Source organism: Onychostruthus taczanowskii, unplaced genomic scaffold (genome assembly GCF_017590055.1).
Source record: "Onychostruthus taczanowskii isolate IOZ18803 unplaced genomic scaffold, ASM1759005v1 scaffold28, whole genome shotgun sequence".
Taxonomy (NCBI): domain Eukaryota; kingdom Metazoa; phylum Chordata; class Aves; order Passeriformes; family Passeridae; genus Onychostruthus; species Onychostruthus taczanowskii.
Window position 1 is genome coordinate 4,574,135 of NW_024500128.1, and position 20,584 is coordinate 4,594,718.

The window sequence follows — 20,584 nt, forward strand, 5'->3', positions numbered from 1 at the left end:
GGACTGAACAAGCATAAAATAGGTCATCTTCTTGTGTCACCAAAGTGAAGAGTGATTTAAAGCATATGCTACGTATCAAAATTTAAGTGCATGGTATTTCAAAGGTGGTTTTGCCAGATCAGTACCTACCATTTGCATTTTCTTCTTCAGCTCTGCGTTGGCGCGCTGATATGCTTTAGAAACAGCATTCAGGTAATAGATGGTGAGGCTAGAAAAGAAAACATGTTGCTGTAGTGATAGGATCAGGGGAAAGAATGTTTCACAAGGAAGGAACATGTGATTTTTTGCCTACCTTCTAATTCCTAATTTTCCCACCAGCTGTCTCCAAACTTCTTTTAGAAGCTGAAGGTTTAGGAAAAAATTGGGCTGCCTGTGGCATGGTTAGCCAAGACAGGCTAAGCCCATCTAAAGCTCAGTTCTCCTCAAACAGAAGAAAAATGACCAGCCTGCCCTCATGCCTCCACCTTGGTTGGCCAGGGGCTGTCTCTGCTTCCTTTGCACCAACGTTGGGGAAGCCAGGCACCAGCCTTGAGATGGAACTGCCACCAGGTAACATAGGGACCTTAAGAAAAACTGGGAAACCAGGGAAATAGTGGTGGAATAGGGCCTTGACACCTCTCCTGAAAAGCAGTGCTCAAGGAACAGTACCCTTCCCCCCTTTTCCAGGACCATCCTGTATCCCTGGATGGGGCCCTTGAGGGCAAGCAGAAGCCAGGTTGGAACAGAGCCACGGGCTTTTGTTTTGATCCTCTCTTCTCCAAAATGGGCATGCCAAAGCCAGGGGAATACTGAGCCAAGCTGGAGGGAACTGAGAGGCGAGTGGGGATGGGAGAGGGCATGCTGGCTGCCAGCCTCTGGCACACAGGGAGGCTGTGCTTTAAAACATGCCCAGGCATCTGGGTCTGTCTCGCCACCTCTGACACTCACCAGCCAGTAATATTTTGGTAGTAAAACAATGTCCCCTCCTGCTTTTGTGGAGTGTCTTTGTTTTTCTAAATTATAACCATCGTCTGGTCAGTGGCTCCAAGCCATTTTCAGGAAAGTACGAGCAGTTCAGTTCACTGCTATAGTTGTTTGGGTTTTTTTTTTTTTTTAAATAAAGTATAAAATTCTCTTATAGAAGGAAAACAAAGATAGGAAAAGAAAAATGGTTTCCTCACAGCTCATAACTTGTGTGTGTTGCTGCAGCCCAGGTTCATCATCCTCAAACTAGACTCGAGGATTTCATAAACTGAGTGCCGAACCATAAGCCCAGCAAGGCACCATGTACTGGCATGTGGGTTTCCAGATGGAAGACCAGGAAGTGGTGCTTAGGATTTCTTGAGGCTTTTTACAGGGGTCTGTTTAGACAAAACACATTTGCTTCCTTTTGCCTAACATTAACCCAAAACTCAGTCTTGGTGATCTGGGCTCTCTGTCCTGCAAATCCTCTTGGAAATTGTTTTTTCTTTTTATTCTTCTGTAAAGGTGTGATAGTTTTATTTCTTCTATGTTTAAGCTCATTGTCTAGAAAATACTACTTTGTAATCAGGGCTGTGAATAAGAATGGTGTTGATAACACACTGATATTTTCATTTTGCTAATTCTTGTTTATCCTAAGTTGAGCAAAGACCTTTGTTTTTGTCTCCAGCTCTGTCAGTGAGGAGGTACACAAAAGAAATTGGGAGGGACATGTGACCTGAACTGACCAAAGGGATATTCCACACCATAGAATGTCATGCCTGGTGTATAAGTAGCGGGGGTTACCTTTAACAGAGACCAATCTGGTTTTGGGAAGAGGGGTCTGAGATCAGTCAATGAGTGACTGTATTGTGTGTCACTTATTTTTCCCTTTTTATTATTATTATCATTTGCCATTGTTACTATATTTTACTTTGCTTTTGATTATTGAATTGCTTTTATCTCAATCTACAAGTTTTTCTTTGATTCTCCTCCTCATTCCACCAGGATTGGAGAGAGAGAAGAGGTTGAGCAAGTAGCTAGGTAGTGCCTAATTTCCATGTGGGTTTAAACCATGACACCCTGGCACCCCTCTTCTCTGATATATTGCTTCCCCAGTTCTGGGGAGAGTGTAGGTCACTGTCCTTTTCTGGCTTGCAGAGGAATTTTAATATTTCCCCCTTATTGGTACAGTAAAATGCTTCTATCTTCTGCCAGGAAGCTCTGCAGGCCACAGCTTGAAATTCTACTCTCAGCCTGAGTGGGAGTAGGTTATGTGCCCATGGGCACAATATCTTTCATTCTTCTTTCTCTGTATTTCCTATTTCCCTTGTCCTTGGGCAGCTAAAAGCAGGACAGTAAGCTTGACACCCATGTCACTCACTGAACTGCATCATTGTTTGGAACCAGGAGCTAAGAACCGAAATAAATAGAAGATGCCTTTTGGATTGCACCTGGATAAAAGAGAAGGGGTTGTCATGACTAGAGAAAATTACTTAATTCAGTCCATAGTAAGTGGAAAACACTTTTTTTGAGAGACTGCAATCAAAATCAACAGACCGTCCATTTATGATCCACCTGTTGCTCTTTGTAGAGGCTATTTTTAGTTAGGCTGGATTGCAGGTTGCCTTGCCTGCTGCTTTGAGAGCTTCTGGCTCCATGCTTATCAGGACTAAATGAAGCTTTTGCTTTTCCCTGGTTTCAGTCTCTTGGAAAACTGGATGGGGTTCATCACATGGACTAGCTCCAGCTTAACCCCGTCTGCCTGTCAGCACCACAGCAGAAGTTGAAGATTTTCAGAGACAAGGCAGGAAACTGGGAACTTGCCTGAAAAGGAGGAGAGAAAAGGGCCAAAGCCTTTAGAAACAACCTTGTGTGTTCACTATGATTTTGTCTGGGATTATTGCAGGCAAAGTGAACATGTAGACAACAAGCAGTGCCTCTGCAAGGCACCCGATGCTCTCAGGGCATGTGAGAGCTACTGCCAAGGGCCCGTAGGTCTGACTGCTCCAGGCACCATGGGGGAAGCCAGTTCTTTAGGGCTGTGACCCTCTTGGGAGCTGAACAGCTGGAAATCACAAGTATGTAATACATACAGGCAGTCTATCTGGGTGGAAGGTGAGGATGTTTTAGGTAAAATGGACATAAGGTATCTCTCAGTTCTCAGAGGGGAGTCAGGGCAGGGACAAAACTGTGCCTCAACGAGAGTTGGACTGATGGTAAAGGTGGGGTGTGGGAATAACCAGCACTGGGAAGGTGTGATAAAAGCTGTCTCTTCAACAAATAAACAGAATTTATGCTATTACTTTTCCCAGCTGCCAGTGGAGGAAAGGGCAGAAGATTGTCACTGGAAAAAAAAAACAACATTATTTTCAAAGGTATTACTCTCTCCCATCAGCTTTTTTGAGAGTTGCATCAAAGCCTCAGAAACCAGGCCTGCAGCCCTTTCATTAAGATGGCCCATTTAGGGTGTTCTGCAGTCTTCATTTTGTGTTTGCAATAGCATGTCACTGTTGTGAAGCCCACAGGGTTTCTAATTCAGTAATATGCTTGGCCATGCTAGGGATGTGGTGTGGGATTCTTGTCTCCTGCACAGACCTGATCTGGACTGTACAGGTCAGCCTGTGCAACTTACAGTGTCTGATCATCCTTTTCATGTTAAAATGAGCAAGTAGTTTGAGGGAGGTAGAAGGGTGACGTGCCATTTTCAGTTTAATTGGGATTTTTCTCAGGTTGTTTGTTTAAGAAACTTTGTATGGAACTTGTATTTGATATAATTTAATGGCATTACCTTCAGTGTAGCTATGCAGGATGAAGCACCACAGTGCCCAAGGGCAACTGTGCTGGACAAGCCCAGAGGCTCATCTCCAATGTGTGTGGATGTCCCAGAAAGAGTCAGAACAGCAATCTCTGTATGTAACAGGCTCCCCAGCTCTCTCCCCATCTCCCATTGATTAGTCTGAAGTGCTCAGAACTGCCTACAGAGTTTGGCCACAGCCCTCCTGCTCATTTTGATAGCTTTGTAAAGCCTCAAGAATGGTGCCAAAAATATATTCTCAAATAAAAGGAGAACTAATCCTACTACTGCTGAAGGTGCTGGGGATTTAAGTTTGATTTCAAAGCTGAAATGATCAAACGGCACTAAAACAAATACCAGATGTATTATTTGGAAAATGAAAATTTAAAACCCCCCAAACCCAAACAAAGCTCAAAACTCTTCATATTTTTGGAACATGAAATTTTTGTATGCCCTGTCTTGGCTGTGCTCTAAATACCACCAGCTGTGACAGAAATTGCTTCTCCAAAAGGCACCAGGCTGAGAATGTCCATTTATTTCCTGCTGGCTACAGAAAATTTTTCGTATGGAAGCTGTGACAGCTTAGATATCTACAAGGCCTCTGTCAGCAATGTATCTCATCCACAAAATTGTGTTTAATTGGGTCAGGTAATTAAGTTTTGGGAAATTGGGTTAGGCAAAGGTAAGGGGGTAGAGAGCATGTGTCTGCTCTAATCCACGCTGTTATCTCAGCAGAACATGTAGACCTGTAGACCTGACTAATATACCAGAATTTTTTTTCCAACCTTCTCCCCCAAGCCAGGCATGACATATTGCAAGGAGAACTTACACCATGAGCAGAATTGCAGGTATGATCAGTCCTGGATTTGCCACATAGCTGAAGATCTTGGCAACAAAAAGTGGAAAATCGAGCTCGATGGTCTCTTGAATGACATCATACATCCTTTTCTTTCCACTGGGAAGACAAACAGCCAGTTAAGGAGTGTAGATATCTTCTGGAGGAACAAAGTGCCCATAGTCTCATGGTGCTAAGCAGCATGCTTCACCTGTCTTTCAATGAGCATCAGCTTGCTGAAGGCCACAAAGGAGTTTAAAAAGCCTTTATTTGAAATTACCTATTGGTTCATTCATTCCCTCACTCTCTCCCCTCACTGACTATACAATTAATCTTTGCTCCTGGAGTCAACGTGTTTATTTCCACGCTTGACTCCTTTATGAGTCCTGACTATTTACCCTTCTGAAAGAGATAAAACCCTGCAGACTGCAGTAACCATATATTTCTGATGAATATCTTGTTAAGTATGGCCTTTTCATGGTGGAGATGACTTTCCATATGCAAATTCCAGCTTTCTGAAATAATGAGCCAACTTGAAGAGCAGCTAAGTAATGACAAAAATAGCAAGCTGTGATTATTGCTTAATAGGAGACTCTGAAAGAGTAATTTCAAACGGGATTGATAAAGCAGATGAGAGTATTCTGTATGAAAGAACAAATCTGTAAAGGGCTGGATTATGTAACTGACCTTCTTCTCTCCCCAGAATCTTTGGGTCTGGAAACTCAACTCTGTCAGGGTTATTCCTCCCATTTAGGCTTGGTGCCTCTTGGGAGCTTGCAGGATTCACGTCAGGAGGGTGTTGGGCCCTGTCTTGATGATGAGAGTCAATAAAGAATACTTGGATAAACAGTATCCCAACCTCCTCAACTGCCAGGAGCTCAGGAGAGCTGAGCTTTCAGTTGAGCTGCCAAGGGTCTGAATCAGGCTGAGTGGCTTTTGAAGGGTTGATTGGGAATTGAAATAGCTCTTTCACATTGCAGATTAGTCATCTCCAAATGATAGTGTGCGTGCAACAAGTTACTTGTCAGATCTTCTGACATTACTCGTTGACACCTGTCCTTGTTAGAGAACTGAGGGTATTTTGGTCTCTTGCCTTTCCCCTGAGTTTTTTAGCTTTCTGATGTCATTCTCCGTCAGCAAGCACACAACCTAAAACATCTACAAGAACAATTTGTTCCAAGCTGGCTCCTTGCTGAGTCAGATTCATCAGGCCCAGGAAATGGCGTTATTCAATCAAATTAGACTTTATTGGCATGTTAATCCAGTCCACTGAATGCTTTGTCCAGTGCTGATTCTGTCCTAATTAAAAAAAAAGAGCCCCACAATGTTTTAAAAAAACCCAAACACCAAAGAAGAAGGAAAAAAAAAAAGGCAGCAATTTTACAGGCTCACCCCTATCCATTTCCTGCTATTTGCCAGCTAAAGTCAACATGTAAAATACATCCTTTGGACACGTTTTGTTTCCCCAATGTTCCAAAGAGCCTTTAGAATACTCCAGTTGGGTTGGGGTTTTTTGGGGGGTTTTTTTTGTTTTTTTTTTTTTTTTTTGTTTGTTTGTTTTTTTCTGGGGGCTGTACCTTGCTGTCCCACCTCTGCTGTTTTCTGGTGCTTTCTTCAGTGTGTGTTGGAAAAACACTGGGAATCATGTAGCAGAGGACAGGAGCAGGTTCAGTGCTCCCAGCTGACTGTTTACACCCCATAGCTGGACATGACCCTTTGCCTCACATTGCTAAGTATTTAAACAATTCACCATCTCTGCTAGAGTCCAGTCCTTGTAACCTCATCAAATTATGAAAATTTTGCTTTCAAAACAAAATAAAAATTTTGTTCCCATGTACTAGAGAACAAAAATATCCTTTTTGGTGTTTTGGTAGTACCTGAAAGGTCCACAGTCAAAGGAGGGAGGCAGGGACATAATGGTGTAAGCCACAGGCAGGAGGCTGAGGAAGAGGATCAGCAGCAGCAATCCCATGTAAAAATTGTTAGACTTGGATGCTTTGAAGACTCTTGCATGAGGGACATTGCTACTCATAACAGCCCAGCACTGAAAATACATGGAGGTTAATAAGCGCAGCACGTTTATACCCACGAGCCCTGGTGCGTAAAAGGATCCCATCCTGAAAAGGAAAGAGAAGGACAGGAGCTATTTTTTTGACAGACTGGAAGGTTTACTCTTTTCAAGAACAGAAAAGAGGTGTTTGTGTGGTGACAAGTCTGTTCACAAAGAAAGGCTGAGCGGGCTGATATCCCTGTGTTCCCAGAGTGGAAGCCACCTGCACCCACAGGTTATGGTGTGGTCCCCCTCACTGAGGACCAGCAAGGCCTCAGACTGCTCAGGGTTTGCAAAGAAAGTTTTTCACTTTGTGACAAAAATTTCTTGGAGTTGGCTTGGAAAATGTTAGGTGAATGTAACCAGAGGAGAGAGACATGCTTTTATAGTTAAACTCAGAAAGCCAATTAGTTAGAAAAGCAGAATCCAAAGGTTTATCTAGTTGGCTTGGACACTTTCTAGCTCCACTAACAGGTTTTCTAAATAACATGAAATATAAAAAAAAATAAATATCTTACCAGATCATTCCCTGGTTGAAAACCAAACCCAAAACGTTGCCGCTAATGTCAAACTCTGCATAGGACGGCTATGTGGGGAAAGAAAGGAAAGTGTGCTGTTGCTACAGGTACCTGTTATTGTTTTCTGCTGGGTGCAAGATGCTTATTTAAAGCTGGCAAGCAGGGCTTCCTGGGAGGGCTCCTGCTGCCTGCACACTGCTTGAACGAGCAGCAGCAGTGTGGGGAAAGCAGAACTGGAGCTACTGCTTCTTCTTTTCTCTCTTGGCTTCCTGAAAACTGGCAAGATATATGGAGGTGCTTAGAGCTGCTCTGTGTTTCTCTCTCCCTGCTAATATGACACCAGCTGTGAGCATGGCACAGGACCACATTTAAACTCCAGCTGGTGCCTGGCTGTGGACTTACAGTTCAGCCCTGGTAAAATATTGACTCTTGAAGCAGTGATAATTATGAGCTGGAAGGCAAATGCTATGCTGGGTTATGTCTGTGTCCCTGGATCCAAGCTGCTGCAGAACAGAAACACAGGGCAAAGGGAGAGAAATACAAGGGAATATATGACCTGATGGGTATTAGGTGACATTTTACTCTGTGCTAGCTGATGTATTGCTCCATATAAAGCAGTATTTTACCTATCTGATGTGTAATGCCACCATTAGGACCCCATCTGATGTGGGTGCTAATGGTGGCAGGTCCAGAACAGGCTGATCTGATCTACTGGCAGTATTTGTTGCTTTATAAATTATTGTTTTGTTAGATTTGCCTATGATGAAGCTATTTCTTATATATGTATATCTACTTTTGTGTGCACAAAACTTAGGTGATTTTTGGCAGATGAAACTTTATGTAAAGATTTTCATGTTATGTTTTCTTGAAAAAAACCTATATTTTTTTAACTGCAATGCAGAAAACAGAATTCTAAGAAATGGTAAGTGATGCTCTTATATCTTTGGAACATCCTATGTAGTATGTCTGGTTTTTATGCTATTTGCATTTACTTAATACTGTCAGCAGTTCATAAAGTTGAAGATGTTTGTGCTTTATGATGAAAACTCAAGGGGAGTCTAGTCACAGTCTTGCTTTGCTGACTGCTCATAGCTTTGGGGAGGGATGCCTGTAAACACTGTTTTCTTTTTTTTTTTCTTTTTTTTTTTTAAATTCTGGTCCATTTCAATTTTAAATCTTTAGCTAGAAGTTAATATTGGCTTCTTTTTTTGCATGAAAATAAAGACAACTTTCAGCATCTGCTGTCCTCTGCCTTGAGTATTCCTAGATGAGAAGGCTGGGTTAAAGAAGAAGATTATACATTATCTGCATTAGAAAAACACATACAAAATTGTGCTGGTGTCCCTGGCTAGGCTGGGCTAGTTGGCTGTCAGCAAACCATCTTTGCACAAGCAATGGGAGTAATTTCATGCTGCTTGGCTGCTGGGGGAACCTTCCTATGCCACCCTGGGAAACGTCCTCTGCCTCCCTCAGAAGAAACAAAGATCTCCACAAGCAGCAAAATGCCTGTTGTGCCCTGCCTGCTCTTCCTTGACCAAAGCCCTCCTTTTTGCTCTTCTCCAAATGACTCCTGGGAACCCTCCCACTATGACAGCTGGGCAGTGGGTGCCCTGATCTGCTTGTAATCTTGCAAGGTATTTTCCTCTCTGAATCCATCTGGTTTTGTTTCCTCTCATGTGAATCCATGGACTTCCCTCCATCCCTCCATTATTTTATTTGGTGTTTTGTGCAGCTCCAGTACTGACTGCTTTGGTAATACAGCCTTTATGAATACCAGAGTCCAGTGTTGTTGTGTGTTACACACACATGATGGGGGAAGGAAATGCTCCTTGTTCCACTGCAGGAGAAGAAACAGCAGCTTCCAGGATCAATCAGGAGACACTGCTGTGAGAACAGCAGGTTCCTGCCTGCAAGGTGGCCAATGAACAGGAAGGTCTGGGGCTTTGAAAGGGGATATAGAAGGGCCCAAGGTTTTGGGGTTGTAGCAACTGAATGAATACTGGATTATTTCTTTTTAAAGACAGTTTCATGTTTTAAAGTTCTGAGATGGGGAGGAGAACTGCATTTTTGTGGAGTTCTTACTGGGATGGAGCTGACTGACCCAGAAAAATTATGCAGAATATGGATACCAATTATCCAGCAAGACTAGCCACTGGAAGCATTCAAAACAAATTCATTTGTATTGTTTGACCAAATGGCCTTAAAGTACTTTTATCTTCTTGGCTATAAGATACTGACTGGGCTATAAGATACTTACAAATCCAGCCTCTAGGTCCCAGCACCAGCAGTAATTCACAAATCTGACAAAGCAAGCTCGGATGAAATCTCCCACCAGAATGGTTATGTAGGTCACCAGGATATCAGACACAGTGAGCCTCACAAACTCCTGCAATTTAAAAGAAGGAAAAAACCCATTTAACTCCTATAATTTCAGTAATGCATTCAGGACTGTATTTTTTTATTAAGCTATTTGTCTTTATATGACAGTAATCTTCAGAAAAGCATGCCATGAGCAAACTCCATGCCTGTTTTCAAACTGTGCAGTACCTAAGCTTTACCTCTGTGCTTGGGAGCTACGAGCTCTGTTATAGCTGCTAGACCTGATAGCTGCTGCTGGCATTATTGACTACACTGCATGCTGTGGCAGCACAGAAAGTGGGAGCAGAATGCTAATGCTGCAGTAGTGCTGGTGTAAAATGTACAGTTGTTTTGATTGTACATAGCTCTGGTATGGCTCAGCCACGAAACTTTTATGTGGACTCCTCAGAAAATTGTTCAGTTGTAAACAAGAGCTGTGTCTAAGTGTAGAGAAAGTGTAGAGAAAGGAGATGAAAATACAAGGACAATAAAATTGCAGGCAGAAGGAAGACTCACAGGGTGGAAATCGCTGGTGGCCCAAGGATTCAAAAGGAAATATACTTACAAGAAAGGTTTTTAAAGTTTGAGGGGGGAAAAACAAAGATCAGCTTCTTCTGAGGGGTGATAGTGGCTGTTTTTTTCCCACATGACTGAGAACCACTTGGCTATTGAAGATGCCTTGAGTGTGCATAGGTATGTATAGCCTTGCAGTCTGGCAAGCCCTAACTACCTCTGTCAGCTGTAAACCATTTATTTTACTTTTTAAGTTGTGCATAGTCTAGCTGCAGACCTTCTTGGTGCAAGACAAATAAAGCAGGGTGGATTTGTGTGGTGAAACTGAGGACTTGAAGGCCACCTTGCCTGCCTTTGAAGGAGGTTACTTTTGCCTAATTCTGCTTTCATCCCATGGCTTCATGCTGCATTATGGATTGGGACATGTCAGGAGTTCCCTGAGGCATGTCTTCTGGTTGGATTTTGCACCTGCACCAAAGCTTCTCTGGAACAAGTGCAACAATAAATGGAGAAGAGAGGTTTGCTTCAAAGGCACAGTCATGATCTGAAAAAGAACGTGGTGCAGGTGTGGCTGCAGACTGCCTGGCTTTTTGTGCTCTTCACAGCCAGTGCTTCAGAGCTGTGCATGCCCTGGCTGCTTCCAGCTGAGGATTTCACCATCATGGCTTGAGAACCATGGCCAAGGGCATGTATTGCCTTGGTGACACTGTATGAGAGTGGGGGAAAAAGCTGCTGTTTGTGAGGAAAACTTCAAGCCTGGAAATGTTAAAGGCATCAGTAGGAAAAATGTAAATGGACCATCCCAAACCAACATAGAGACTTGCTACACAATGGATTTCTTACGATGCCGACAGTCGTCTCCCAGCAGGGTCCCCTGGGCACGTCTGCAGGGTCAAGGGGAGGTGGGGTGACAGTGCTGCCATTCCCTGCAGACGAGTTTTGGTGACCAAGCAGTGTCCAGTGAGTGATGTTTTTTACCGCATCCTCTTCTGACAGCTGCAATGGACAGACACACCCACACCCCCCACACCCCCCCAGAAAAAACCATCAGAAAAGAGAAAACGTGGAGGTGTTTGAAGAAATCAGAGGCTTTGAGTTCCTCCCTTCTCCTTAGCAGTTAGCACCCCTTGTATAAACATCTGTTCACAATGGAGTTACAGTTCTGTGCAATAGCACAGAAACTCCTCTTTTGCCCGGAGCAGGGGAGCAGCAGCTGGGAGTGGGTCAAGGCTCCACGAGTTTTTGGGGAGCAAGCAGCATGCTCCCTGCACACGGTGGAGTCAGACCTCCTTCAAACTCCTGTATGCCTTCACCCAGTCCTTCTCCTTTGCATTATTCATAATTTTTCAGGGCTGAGCAAACAGCCCTGGTTCTTCTAATTCTTCTCAGTTTAAAACAGAGTAATTTTTTCTGTGGATAAGTTAGACGTTTATCCTTTCCTGCAGTTATCTGCCCACAACACGCTACCAGGATAATGTTAAAGAGGGGAGGCAGGGCTAGAGGATTATAAAATGTATCCTCAGGGTCTGCAGTAATAGAAATTGCAAACAGTGTCAGATGGAGAAAAAAAATAGAATTACCCTAACATGCGGTGATTATAGGAAGACAACAACTATGCTCTTTTCAGCGCTGTAAAGAGAAGCCAGAGACTCAGCTTGGTGAGTCTCCCTGGGGCACTGCTCAAGAGGATTGGGGACAGAGCAAGCACCTGCTGCAAAAGGGATGATTGTCCCTGCTGGCTGTGGGGACAGGGTATGTGCACCCTCAACTCTGGGAAATGCTATTTGACCGTGGCTTTTTGGCTCGGCTCTTACTTTTTCGTTGACATCATCCATCAAGGCCAACAGAAATGTGTAGAGGTTCCCCAGGAAGAGCGCGAAGATCCGGCCCAGCTGCCACTTCAGCCCAATGCGGGGATGGTAATTTTCTAGTGCAGCGATGGTTTCAAACAGAGGAGGGCAAAACATGCCCAGCAAGGACATCACAATTTCAACCTGCCACATGAGGAAAATGAGATAACTGCTAATAGTAACAACAGTGACTATCTTACTTTGAGCAGAGTGGGAGCTGCCGGCAACTGGTTGGATATTTCTGAAGGATTTATGAAGGGGAGGGAGTCAAAGCAAACTCAGCTTCTGGCTTTGCTTAGCGTGCAGCAGCACAGCGTCGTCAGACTTCAGGGCCGGGTTGCACGACTTGCTCTTGCAGGAGCATTTTTGCTCTTATCTCAAAGGGATGAGCTCCAAAGAATTTGCTCCCTGTCAGTCCAGACTCATGAATATTTAGGTTCCTCAAGTACCTTGCAGTATTGCTTGCATCAGCTCCAAGGTTCTTATTTTAGTTTCAGAGGAAGCACAAGGCTTGGCTTGTGTGCATAACGATAATTAGCCAATGCTAATGTTTATTTTCCACATTCAGCACCTTTGCTTTTGCAGAAGGCATTTACAGACTTAAACAGAAGCACGTCAAGATCTCAGTTTTGCAGCTCAAGAAAATGTGTCCCAGGGGTATCTTTGCTCCTCTTTATCATGCCAGATACTAAGTTGTACTGCAGTCAACGAGGTCATTGGCCAGTAAAGGTTAGCTCAGGCATGACTTAAAGGCTTTAAATTTTTTTATAGTCCTTCAGGCCCATGGTCTGCATCTGTACAGGTGCAGGCAGTCTGCTTTTTGTGCTTTTCTTTCCAGAAGTAGCAGTACCCAGCACTATATTTATTCAAATCTCACATTATCACCAGGAAAGGGTCAGACATTAAAGTTTTTTTAATAAGATTTTTTTCTTTGGAAAAAATCTACAGTGATAAATCAAAGCATTTAGTAAGCAAGTGCTGTCTTTCCAAAATTTTCTGAAGGAATTTCAAAAATGCATGGCTTTGAATTTAATTTGGCTTTGATATATAAATACATGATAATGTAGTAGACATTGAAATTAAACCTTTCCATAGGTTGAAATATTTTTTGCTGTATGTGAAGAGCTTAAAGATTTGAACTTCTCACTCCAAAATCAGAAAGGAAAACTTTGACAATTGACATTTTTTTTGCAGGTTCTAAAATTTTATTCTCATTATTCAAGGTGGATGACAAAGATTTGATTTTAGAGTTAAGTCTGATTATGGACATTTCTAACACCCAGAGAGCTTTCTAGTACAACAGAATTTGCAAGTGTTATGATGCAACTTGATTAATTGGTGTTGGAAGTGCTGAAAAGACATTGACTTTTCTAGTGATTTATTATAAGAGTATTTTCTCTTCTCTGCAGGAGTTGTTAATTTGCCCTAGGAACTTTGAGTGAGATCAATGTGCATTGCAGCTACAGCAAGTGCAAAGGTGCTGAAGGGGACTCCTGGGCCCTGATAGGGCATCCCCTGCTTTGGATGCTGTCCTCAACCTGGCAATTAATTTGCTGATGTCCAAAGCAAATTATCCCAGCAGAAAACTGGAAACAAAGTTTCCTTACCTCATTTCTTTCATACCACCCAACGTTTTGCATTTTGGAAAATGTCTGGGAGCGTTTCACCACAAAATAAATGAGGTAGCCACTCCCACACAAGCAGCATATGATGAGGACATTGGCCAAAACCCGCAGGAACCTCCTCAGGTGGATGTTCTCATCCTTGTTGCTTTCTTGCTCATCTACAATAGACTCCTGAAAAAAACCAGGAGGGATGCTTAAGAAATTGGGATGGTTATCTTGCACCACCAAGCATAAGGCGACATCACAAGGTTTTTCACCCTACAAAATGCAATCTTCTGCTATTCTGGCTATATCCAACTTGGTAGTTTTGGTTAAATTCAAGCTAAGCTCCATAGAGGCATCCTGGTTTGACTGAAAGATATCAAACGGCAAAGAGCCTGAGATAACCCAGGGGAACTGCACTCTAAATTAATAAAATTTATTTTAAAGGCCAAAAAAGGGAAGTTAAGGGAAGTGGGTCACAGAAGTTGGAGCTACCATGGATCAGCACCATGCCCTGTTCCTTTGGAGAGATGCTGAGTAGGTATCCAGATTTCCCCTGAAATCTCTGCCATTGGTAGGTGCTGGCAGCACCTCCAGGAACAGGCAGAGCGCAGTTAGGTTTACCTTGAAGCTGGTGGTGATGGATGCAAACTTGTTGTCTGCTGTCTCTGGGTTGCCAATGAGGTAGTCCCAGCTGGTGAACATTTTCCAGCTGAAAATGAAGTTGCCATCATCCCCATCTGCTGTGCTTTCGTTGGCATTGCGAGCCATCCTGCATAAGTATGTGAGCAGTCACAGGGTCAGACAGTGTTCCACAGAGCACCACGTGTCCTTCAGCTTTGCAAAGCTTGGGTAAGATGGAGTGGGGCAACCATTCTTGGGGCTTGGGAATGACTAAAACGTGCCACTGGACTTTAGGTCTAAGGAGGACTGAACAGTCAACTGGCAGGGCTACGCATGCCTTCTATTAAAAATAGTGACACAGAGAAAAACTAGCATAGGTGATCAAGGAGATTAAGGATTGCTTTGTCCAGCTGGTGCCTGAAGAAAGTCTGTTTACAGTGCTTCTGGGTCCTAGGCTGTGGTATATGGTTGTGGCTACCTTTAGTTAGTTAAATTTAGTCAAAACCCTGTGTCCCGTCCAAGACACTGCAGCACAAAGGTTTAGTGAGACTTCCCTTGCTGCGCAATGCTGGAGCCAAAGAGTTTGCAGGAAGTCATGCAGGGAGAGAGAAAGGATTATTCTTGTTAATCAGCACAGGAGCAGATATGGCTTCTACTGTTTCCTCTGGATTATTTGATCCCTGAAATACTTCTGTAAGTCCCCCTAGAGTTCCTAGCACTAGTCCCTCAAGGAAGGCAAGACAACAGATGCTGCAATTTCATGGCAATTGTACAGCAAATCCCCATGTCCCACTCCAGCCAAAGGCTCAAGTAGCTCTTTCTTCTGCGCAGCAATATGACCTGTTTCAGGAAGTGATACAAATCCGTGGGCTTATCCTTTCTTCCAAAGAAAGGAAGAACTTTTCATGGCATGTCCTTCAGGCAAAGATAGAGGGGCTTATTTCTTTATTTTTAACTTTGCATAAACCATTACAGCACTGACAAGTGCTTTGGCTACATCCTCAGTGCCCTGAGGATGCTGTGGGAGCCTCACTGAGACTGGGGACAGTGCACAAGAGACACAGAAACTGTGGCCACTTTTAAACTCCACTGGTTCATTTAGGGACTCAGCAAACACAGTCTGGTAGCACTCAGCTCTTTTCTGCAACCCTTGCACTGTGTGTGGGACCCATGTTTTCTTTCAGGAATGTTTATTTTGCAATGAAAGCATGCAAAAGGAACCTTTGAAATTTACTGCAAGTAAAATCCTCCTTCATTTACAAAATCTACCTGTCCGGTGGCCCTGTAGTAATGTTGGAGGAAGGGTTAAAGAGATCTGGAGGAGAGGAGAAGGAAGAAGATGTCTGCAGTAGGAAGGGTTCAAATAGTGCACATGGGCACATGGATGAGGCAGGGGAGTGCCCAGGTGCCCGCTGCCCACCAGAGCCAGGGTGAGGGATGGGGAGGCCAAATGCATGCAAACAGCAGGCACATGCCCCCTTTCCCCACATTCCCCCAGCCATCCAGCCAAGGCTGGACCAAATCTGGGTGCTCATGGAGGGGAACCCAGCTGTGAGACACATCTGGGTGGATTTTGCAATGTCGGCTGCACTTACGATCTTATAACAACCATCAGGCTGTAGCCAAATACGCTGATCCCAACCATGAAATATGCCATTGGCAGCCTGTATTTCAACCAGCCAATTGTCCTCTGGTTGTTGTAGTAGCCATAAAAGAGCGCTGAGTATTTGATGTAGCCCTGCAGGTAAAGCAAAAGAAATCCTGTGTAAGCTGTGCAGCTTCTTCTCTGCAGGAAGGGGTTTCTAGAGAAAACTGAAGATTTAAAACAAGCAAAATCAACTTAGAAAATTTTTAGGGTCTCATTTTTGTCTGTTTGCTGCCCTGGCACCTTTGAGAGCCATATTCTCAAGAGTTTGTCTTCCTAAGATATGTAAGATGAGGGAGACCATGTTAGAGGATCGTGGCTTAAAACTAAAATGTGGTTTTGATTCATCACTGTTTCATCCCTCCCAGAAAAACGTCCTTATTGCTCTTTGTGGCTGCAGCCCACCTGCTTCTCTAAGCCAGTAATCAAACACTCAGATCTTGTATAACAGCAGTAGCAAAGGGCCTTCCTACCATGATATGAAACTTTTCCTTTCAGGTAGGAGGCAGCTGATGCTCAGTGCCTTGCAGATTTAGTTCCTTTTACTGGTTGCCACCTGCAGAGCAAATATAACTAAAGGGGGAAATCAAAGCATTACTTTCCTGCGGAAAGCAGAGCTTAGACACAATATCAACCATGTTGTCTCAAGTAGATCTATTTTCTGCTGTGCAATCTGTTAGGCATTCAATGAGTGTGCAGATCACCTAATCCACGTTAGCAATCTCTCCCTGGTCTTCTGTCATATCTCATCTAAGTTAATGTGTATCACTGCACATTGTACTTCTCTATTTTTTGCCCCTTGTCTTTCAGCTCCTAAGGTAAGTGTACTTAATCAGTCTGACCATGATAGTTGGGCAAGCTCCCCTCTGATCAAAGGAAAAACAGGACTTGAAGCTCATATCAGAGCCTGAGTAATGGATCTTGTCTAGAGACATTGAATGGTTTACATGTGAAGGGGCTTCTGGAGGCTGTCTAGCCAAGCCCCCCGCTCAAAGCAGAGACAATTGCAAAAGAAAGTGTTGTGGCTCAGAGCTATGTCCAGCTGAGCTTTGAAAATCTCCATGGACAGAGCCCCCACAACCTTTCTGGGCCTTTCTTCCAGCGTTTGACCACCTTCACTTGATCCATCAAATTATGCTCCCCCAAAAACTCTTGAGATTTTATCCCTAACCTAATAAAAAGCTTTGGTACCCCCAGGTGCCGTGGAAGCTGCATTTTTGCCCTGCACAAAGTGCTGTGCCACAAGTCCAGGACGACTCTGTGCGTGTTTCTACTGGTGCAGCAAGCCTGTGGCTGGGGCTTGTAGCCTGTTTCACACAATGTCTGCTGGGAAGGTGTGGTGGAAGAAAGCCTTGTAAGAGATAATGTTCCTAGAAGGTGCTAGTGAAGTTTGCTTCTCAAGCTGTAATTCCAAACCTTTGTCTTCTTGATTCATCAGATGCCAAGGACTGAAAAATGAGTTTCTCTGCTCACATCATCCAGTATGCTCTTTAAACTCCATTTGTGCGACACGGTGTCTGGTGTCCAAGTGAGATTTATTCCTTTCTACTCCTCTAGAAATCTGTGATGTGACCTCCTTCCTGCCAAAGCATACATTTCCCAGCTCCTCTCTCCTGAAAGGTATTTTTCAGGGTAACAGTATTGACTCTTCATTTATGCCTGCTCTGATTTATATTCCCCTCCCTGCACCTCTCCTGTGGAGCATGCTGGAATAAGCCTCTATTCATTTTCAAAGGGCAAACCTCTGCACAGGGCTTCATTTGACATCTCCTGGCTGCAGAGGGGATTGGTGTACTGTGTTGCCCCGTAGCTGGAGATGCTTCTTGAGCCTGAATGTTCACTCCCTGGTGTCAGACAGGAAGGGAATGGGTGCTGGATGGGGACCTGGACAGCAGAGGGGCTCAGAGGACCAACACCTCAGTGGCAGCAGGGGAATGTAGATGTGTGTACCAAGCCAGAGGCAGGAGACTGGCAGGTCACGGGAGTAAGCATTTCCTGGAAGGATAGAGCTTCATCCAGAAACAAGTTTCCTTACTGATAGGTCTATTACTTACAGTCTCCCAGAGAAAATCAGCAGCTGCATTTAATCAACACTCCTTCAGATGTTTTTGTTTGTTTGTTTTGGGGTTTTATTTTACTTTTTATTCTTCTGGCTTAATGAGTCTAAATGCTGCTTCTTGTATTTTTACAGAGCACTGCTCAAATGAGTTTTTCATTCCTTACATTGCTATTAAAAATGTCCATAATTCACCTCTGAATTCTGGATTCTGGCAGTGAGGGAAAGTGCAGAGAGAGGAAGAGTTGAAAGGATCATCAGCAGAGTATGAGGCATAAATTAAGGCCTGGCCTTGGCAGGTTCCTTGACACTAGTATTTGAAGCCTTATTAATAGATTAGTTTAAATAATCTGGTTTACAAGAAAGTAGCTTTTCTTTTTGTTTGGTTGTTTTTTATTTGGTTGGTTTGGTTTCTTTTTTTCTTTTTTTTTTTTTTTTTTTTTTTTTTTTTTAGCTAAGGAAATTAAAAAGGGGTTTATTACAGAAGGACTGTAGCATGTGGTCCCGTGCTTGTAGCATGTGGGCTAGTGCTGATAAAATTAAAAAAATTATTTACAGAAGTAACTACTTTGAAAGTCAGATCCCAAGGCACTGGTTACATCTGAAAGTCTTCATCCCCTGTGCATACCTTTTTTTGGGCTGTCACCTAAAACCACTTAATCCCTTTGGCTTAAATCTTCAAAGTAACTGGGATGGGAGATGAATTGGTATTGTAGGCAAGCACCCAGAGATGGCTGGAAACTTGGGATTTTCCTTTGGGTGCAAGCCCTAAACTTTGGTTTGCGCTTCAAGCTCACGTAAATATTTCAGGGGAAGAGGGAGGGCAGGCACATGGGGAGCCATCCCCTTCCCAATCCTTTCAGTGGTCTGGCAAGGTGCTCCCTGCTTGTGAAGGGGGTCTGCAGCCTGAAGTCTCTGTCTGCCTGCCTGGTTTGGAGCAGCTCCAGCCTCTCACCTGCGTGCTTGCTGCCTTCCCAGTTGGAAGAAAAATGGCTTTTGAGTCTGCACACACATGATGTACGCCAGGCAGCACATTTGTATATGGAAGTGGTTCAAATCCATATGCAGGTGTCTGCACGTGGACGTGCTGTTTTGGCCAGAAATCTCAGCATCCACAATGATTTTGTTGCAACTGAAGGCTTTCCAGGCTTCTTCTGGAAGAATTAGGTCCTCCTCTGGTTTATCTTGGAACAAATTCATCCTTGTAGCACCACTAACTTCTGAGGGATTTTAGGAGTTATTCAAATTATCTTTTATGATTAACACTTGTGTACTTACCTCAAAATCCCAAAGAACTGAAAAATCCATAGCTGTTGCTTGCTCAGCCCGGGGTACAGTTTTCCTTGGCAAACTCCCATATGGCATTCCCATCAGAACCTGGAGAACATTAATAACAATGATGCATGTATACTATAAAACATCAAAGAGTTTTTAACAGGTTTTTTTTTTTTAAATGAGTCTCTCTTGGTTAGCTTTTGGTTGGTTTTCCTTTTCTGTTGATTTTGGTATTACTTTTTATTTTATTTCTTAATGCTAGAGCAGCAGTTTTTAAAAACTGCTTAGCATTAATTTAGTTTATAATTATTTAGTATTAATTATTTCTATTAATATTTTGTACTAAGTATATTTATTAATGTACAGTATTACATTTATTGTTTATACTTAGTATTAATTCCGCGCAAATAACCGGAGGACTTCCCTTTACCTGGACATATCCATTGCACAGGAAATATTTTTTGGAGAAACTGTGTCCTCAATGAACATCTGCAGTTGAAATGTCCTTAGTTTAGCAAGGAGTTCTTTGCTTGAACTTCATGGGTCTAATGCAGTAAAAGGATTAACTTCATCTATTTATGCAGAGCTACTCCTCTGAGAGAAGTCAAGAGCACTGGGTCAAGCTTGCAATATAATTTGTATTTTTCAGTCCTGAATTGAAAGATGTTCTCAAGGTGAGGTAAAGGGCAATTAGGTTTGGAAAAAAAAATGTATGACAAAAAGATGCAAAGAATAGTTTTTATGGCACAGCCTGTCCTGATGGCACCATGCAAAGCAGGTCTTGCAGCTGGAGGAGCAGTAGAAGTCCAGACAGAGATTGCCAGGGGCTATGGAGAATTATTATATTTACAAGCTGACTGCTGCCAATACCAAAATATCTCATTAGCATTCACAGCCTAGAAAGACATATCATCTATCACTTATTTTTTAGGGCTATCTAATTACACTCAAAATAATTTATGATTAAATGTTTATTGCCCAGCTACTCTCCCGTATCGTAACAGCTCAGTAGGCAGTGAGTAACAGTGTGCACACTTCAGAGAGGAGAGCTCCTGCTGTATGCATAGTTCCTAACCAAACACATTTGTATTGTTCAGTGCTAATGGTTATGTCTCCTCGTCCTGGGGGGAAACTGAGCTTTCCCTTTCCATAGTGTGAGCAAGCACATTATGGAGAACAAAAGCACGGTCCTCCGGAGACATTCTGCAGTGCATTTTTGCTCCATAAAATTCTGCACTGAACAGAACAGATGCCACTGTCTGTGGATTGCACAGCCTTTAAATACTGCACTGAGTAATTTAGCCAGAGCTGTAATGGCTACATTAAAAAATTCTTCAATAAACGATCATATAAAGTTGGCTATGAGATCCTTTTCATTCTCCAAGAAGAGTGAGAAATAGAAAAACTAAAAATAAAACAATTGCTTGTGGATCATATGAATTGGAAGTACAAAAAAGGGTTATTTCCCAAGTAAGTGTTAGTTGGCAAAGTGCTGGGAAGTTGTCTGTTCCCCAAGG

General features: G+C 43.1%; 1 protein-coding gene across 1 annotated transcript in view; it reads right to left on the reverse strand.

The window, feature by feature from the left end:
* The window catches only part of TMC2 (transmembrane channel like 2), a 32,640-nt gene that overhangs the window by 2,481 nt on the left and 9,575 nt on the right, over nucleotides 1-20,584 (reverse strand). Inside the window, exons 8-18 of the mRNA XM_041407722.1 lie at nucleotides 19,071-19,169; nucleotides 15,687-15,829; nucleotides 14,092-14,239; nucleotides 13,468-13,656; nucleotides 11,825-12,004; nucleotides 10,854-11,006; nucleotides 9,397-9,525; nucleotides 7,140-7,207; nucleotides 6,449-6,688; nucleotides 4,566-4,691; nucleotides 130-208 (exon numbers count right to left, since the gene is read on the reverse strand). Of these exons, the coding sequence (XP_041263656.1) occupies nucleotides 130-208; nucleotides 4,566-4,691; nucleotides 6,449-6,688; nucleotides 7,140-7,207; nucleotides 9,397-9,525; nucleotides 10,854-11,006; nucleotides 11,825-12,004; nucleotides 13,468-13,656; nucleotides 14,092-14,239; nucleotides 15,687-15,829; nucleotides 19,071-19,169 (1,554 nt within the window). The remainder of the gene's footprint in view (nucleotides 1-129; nucleotides 209-4,565; nucleotides 4,692-6,448; nucleotides 6,689-7,139; nucleotides 7,208-9,396; nucleotides 9,526-10,853; nucleotides 11,007-11,824; nucleotides 12,005-13,467; nucleotides 13,657-14,091; nucleotides 14,240-15,686; nucleotides 15,830-19,070; nucleotides 19,170-20,584) is intronic.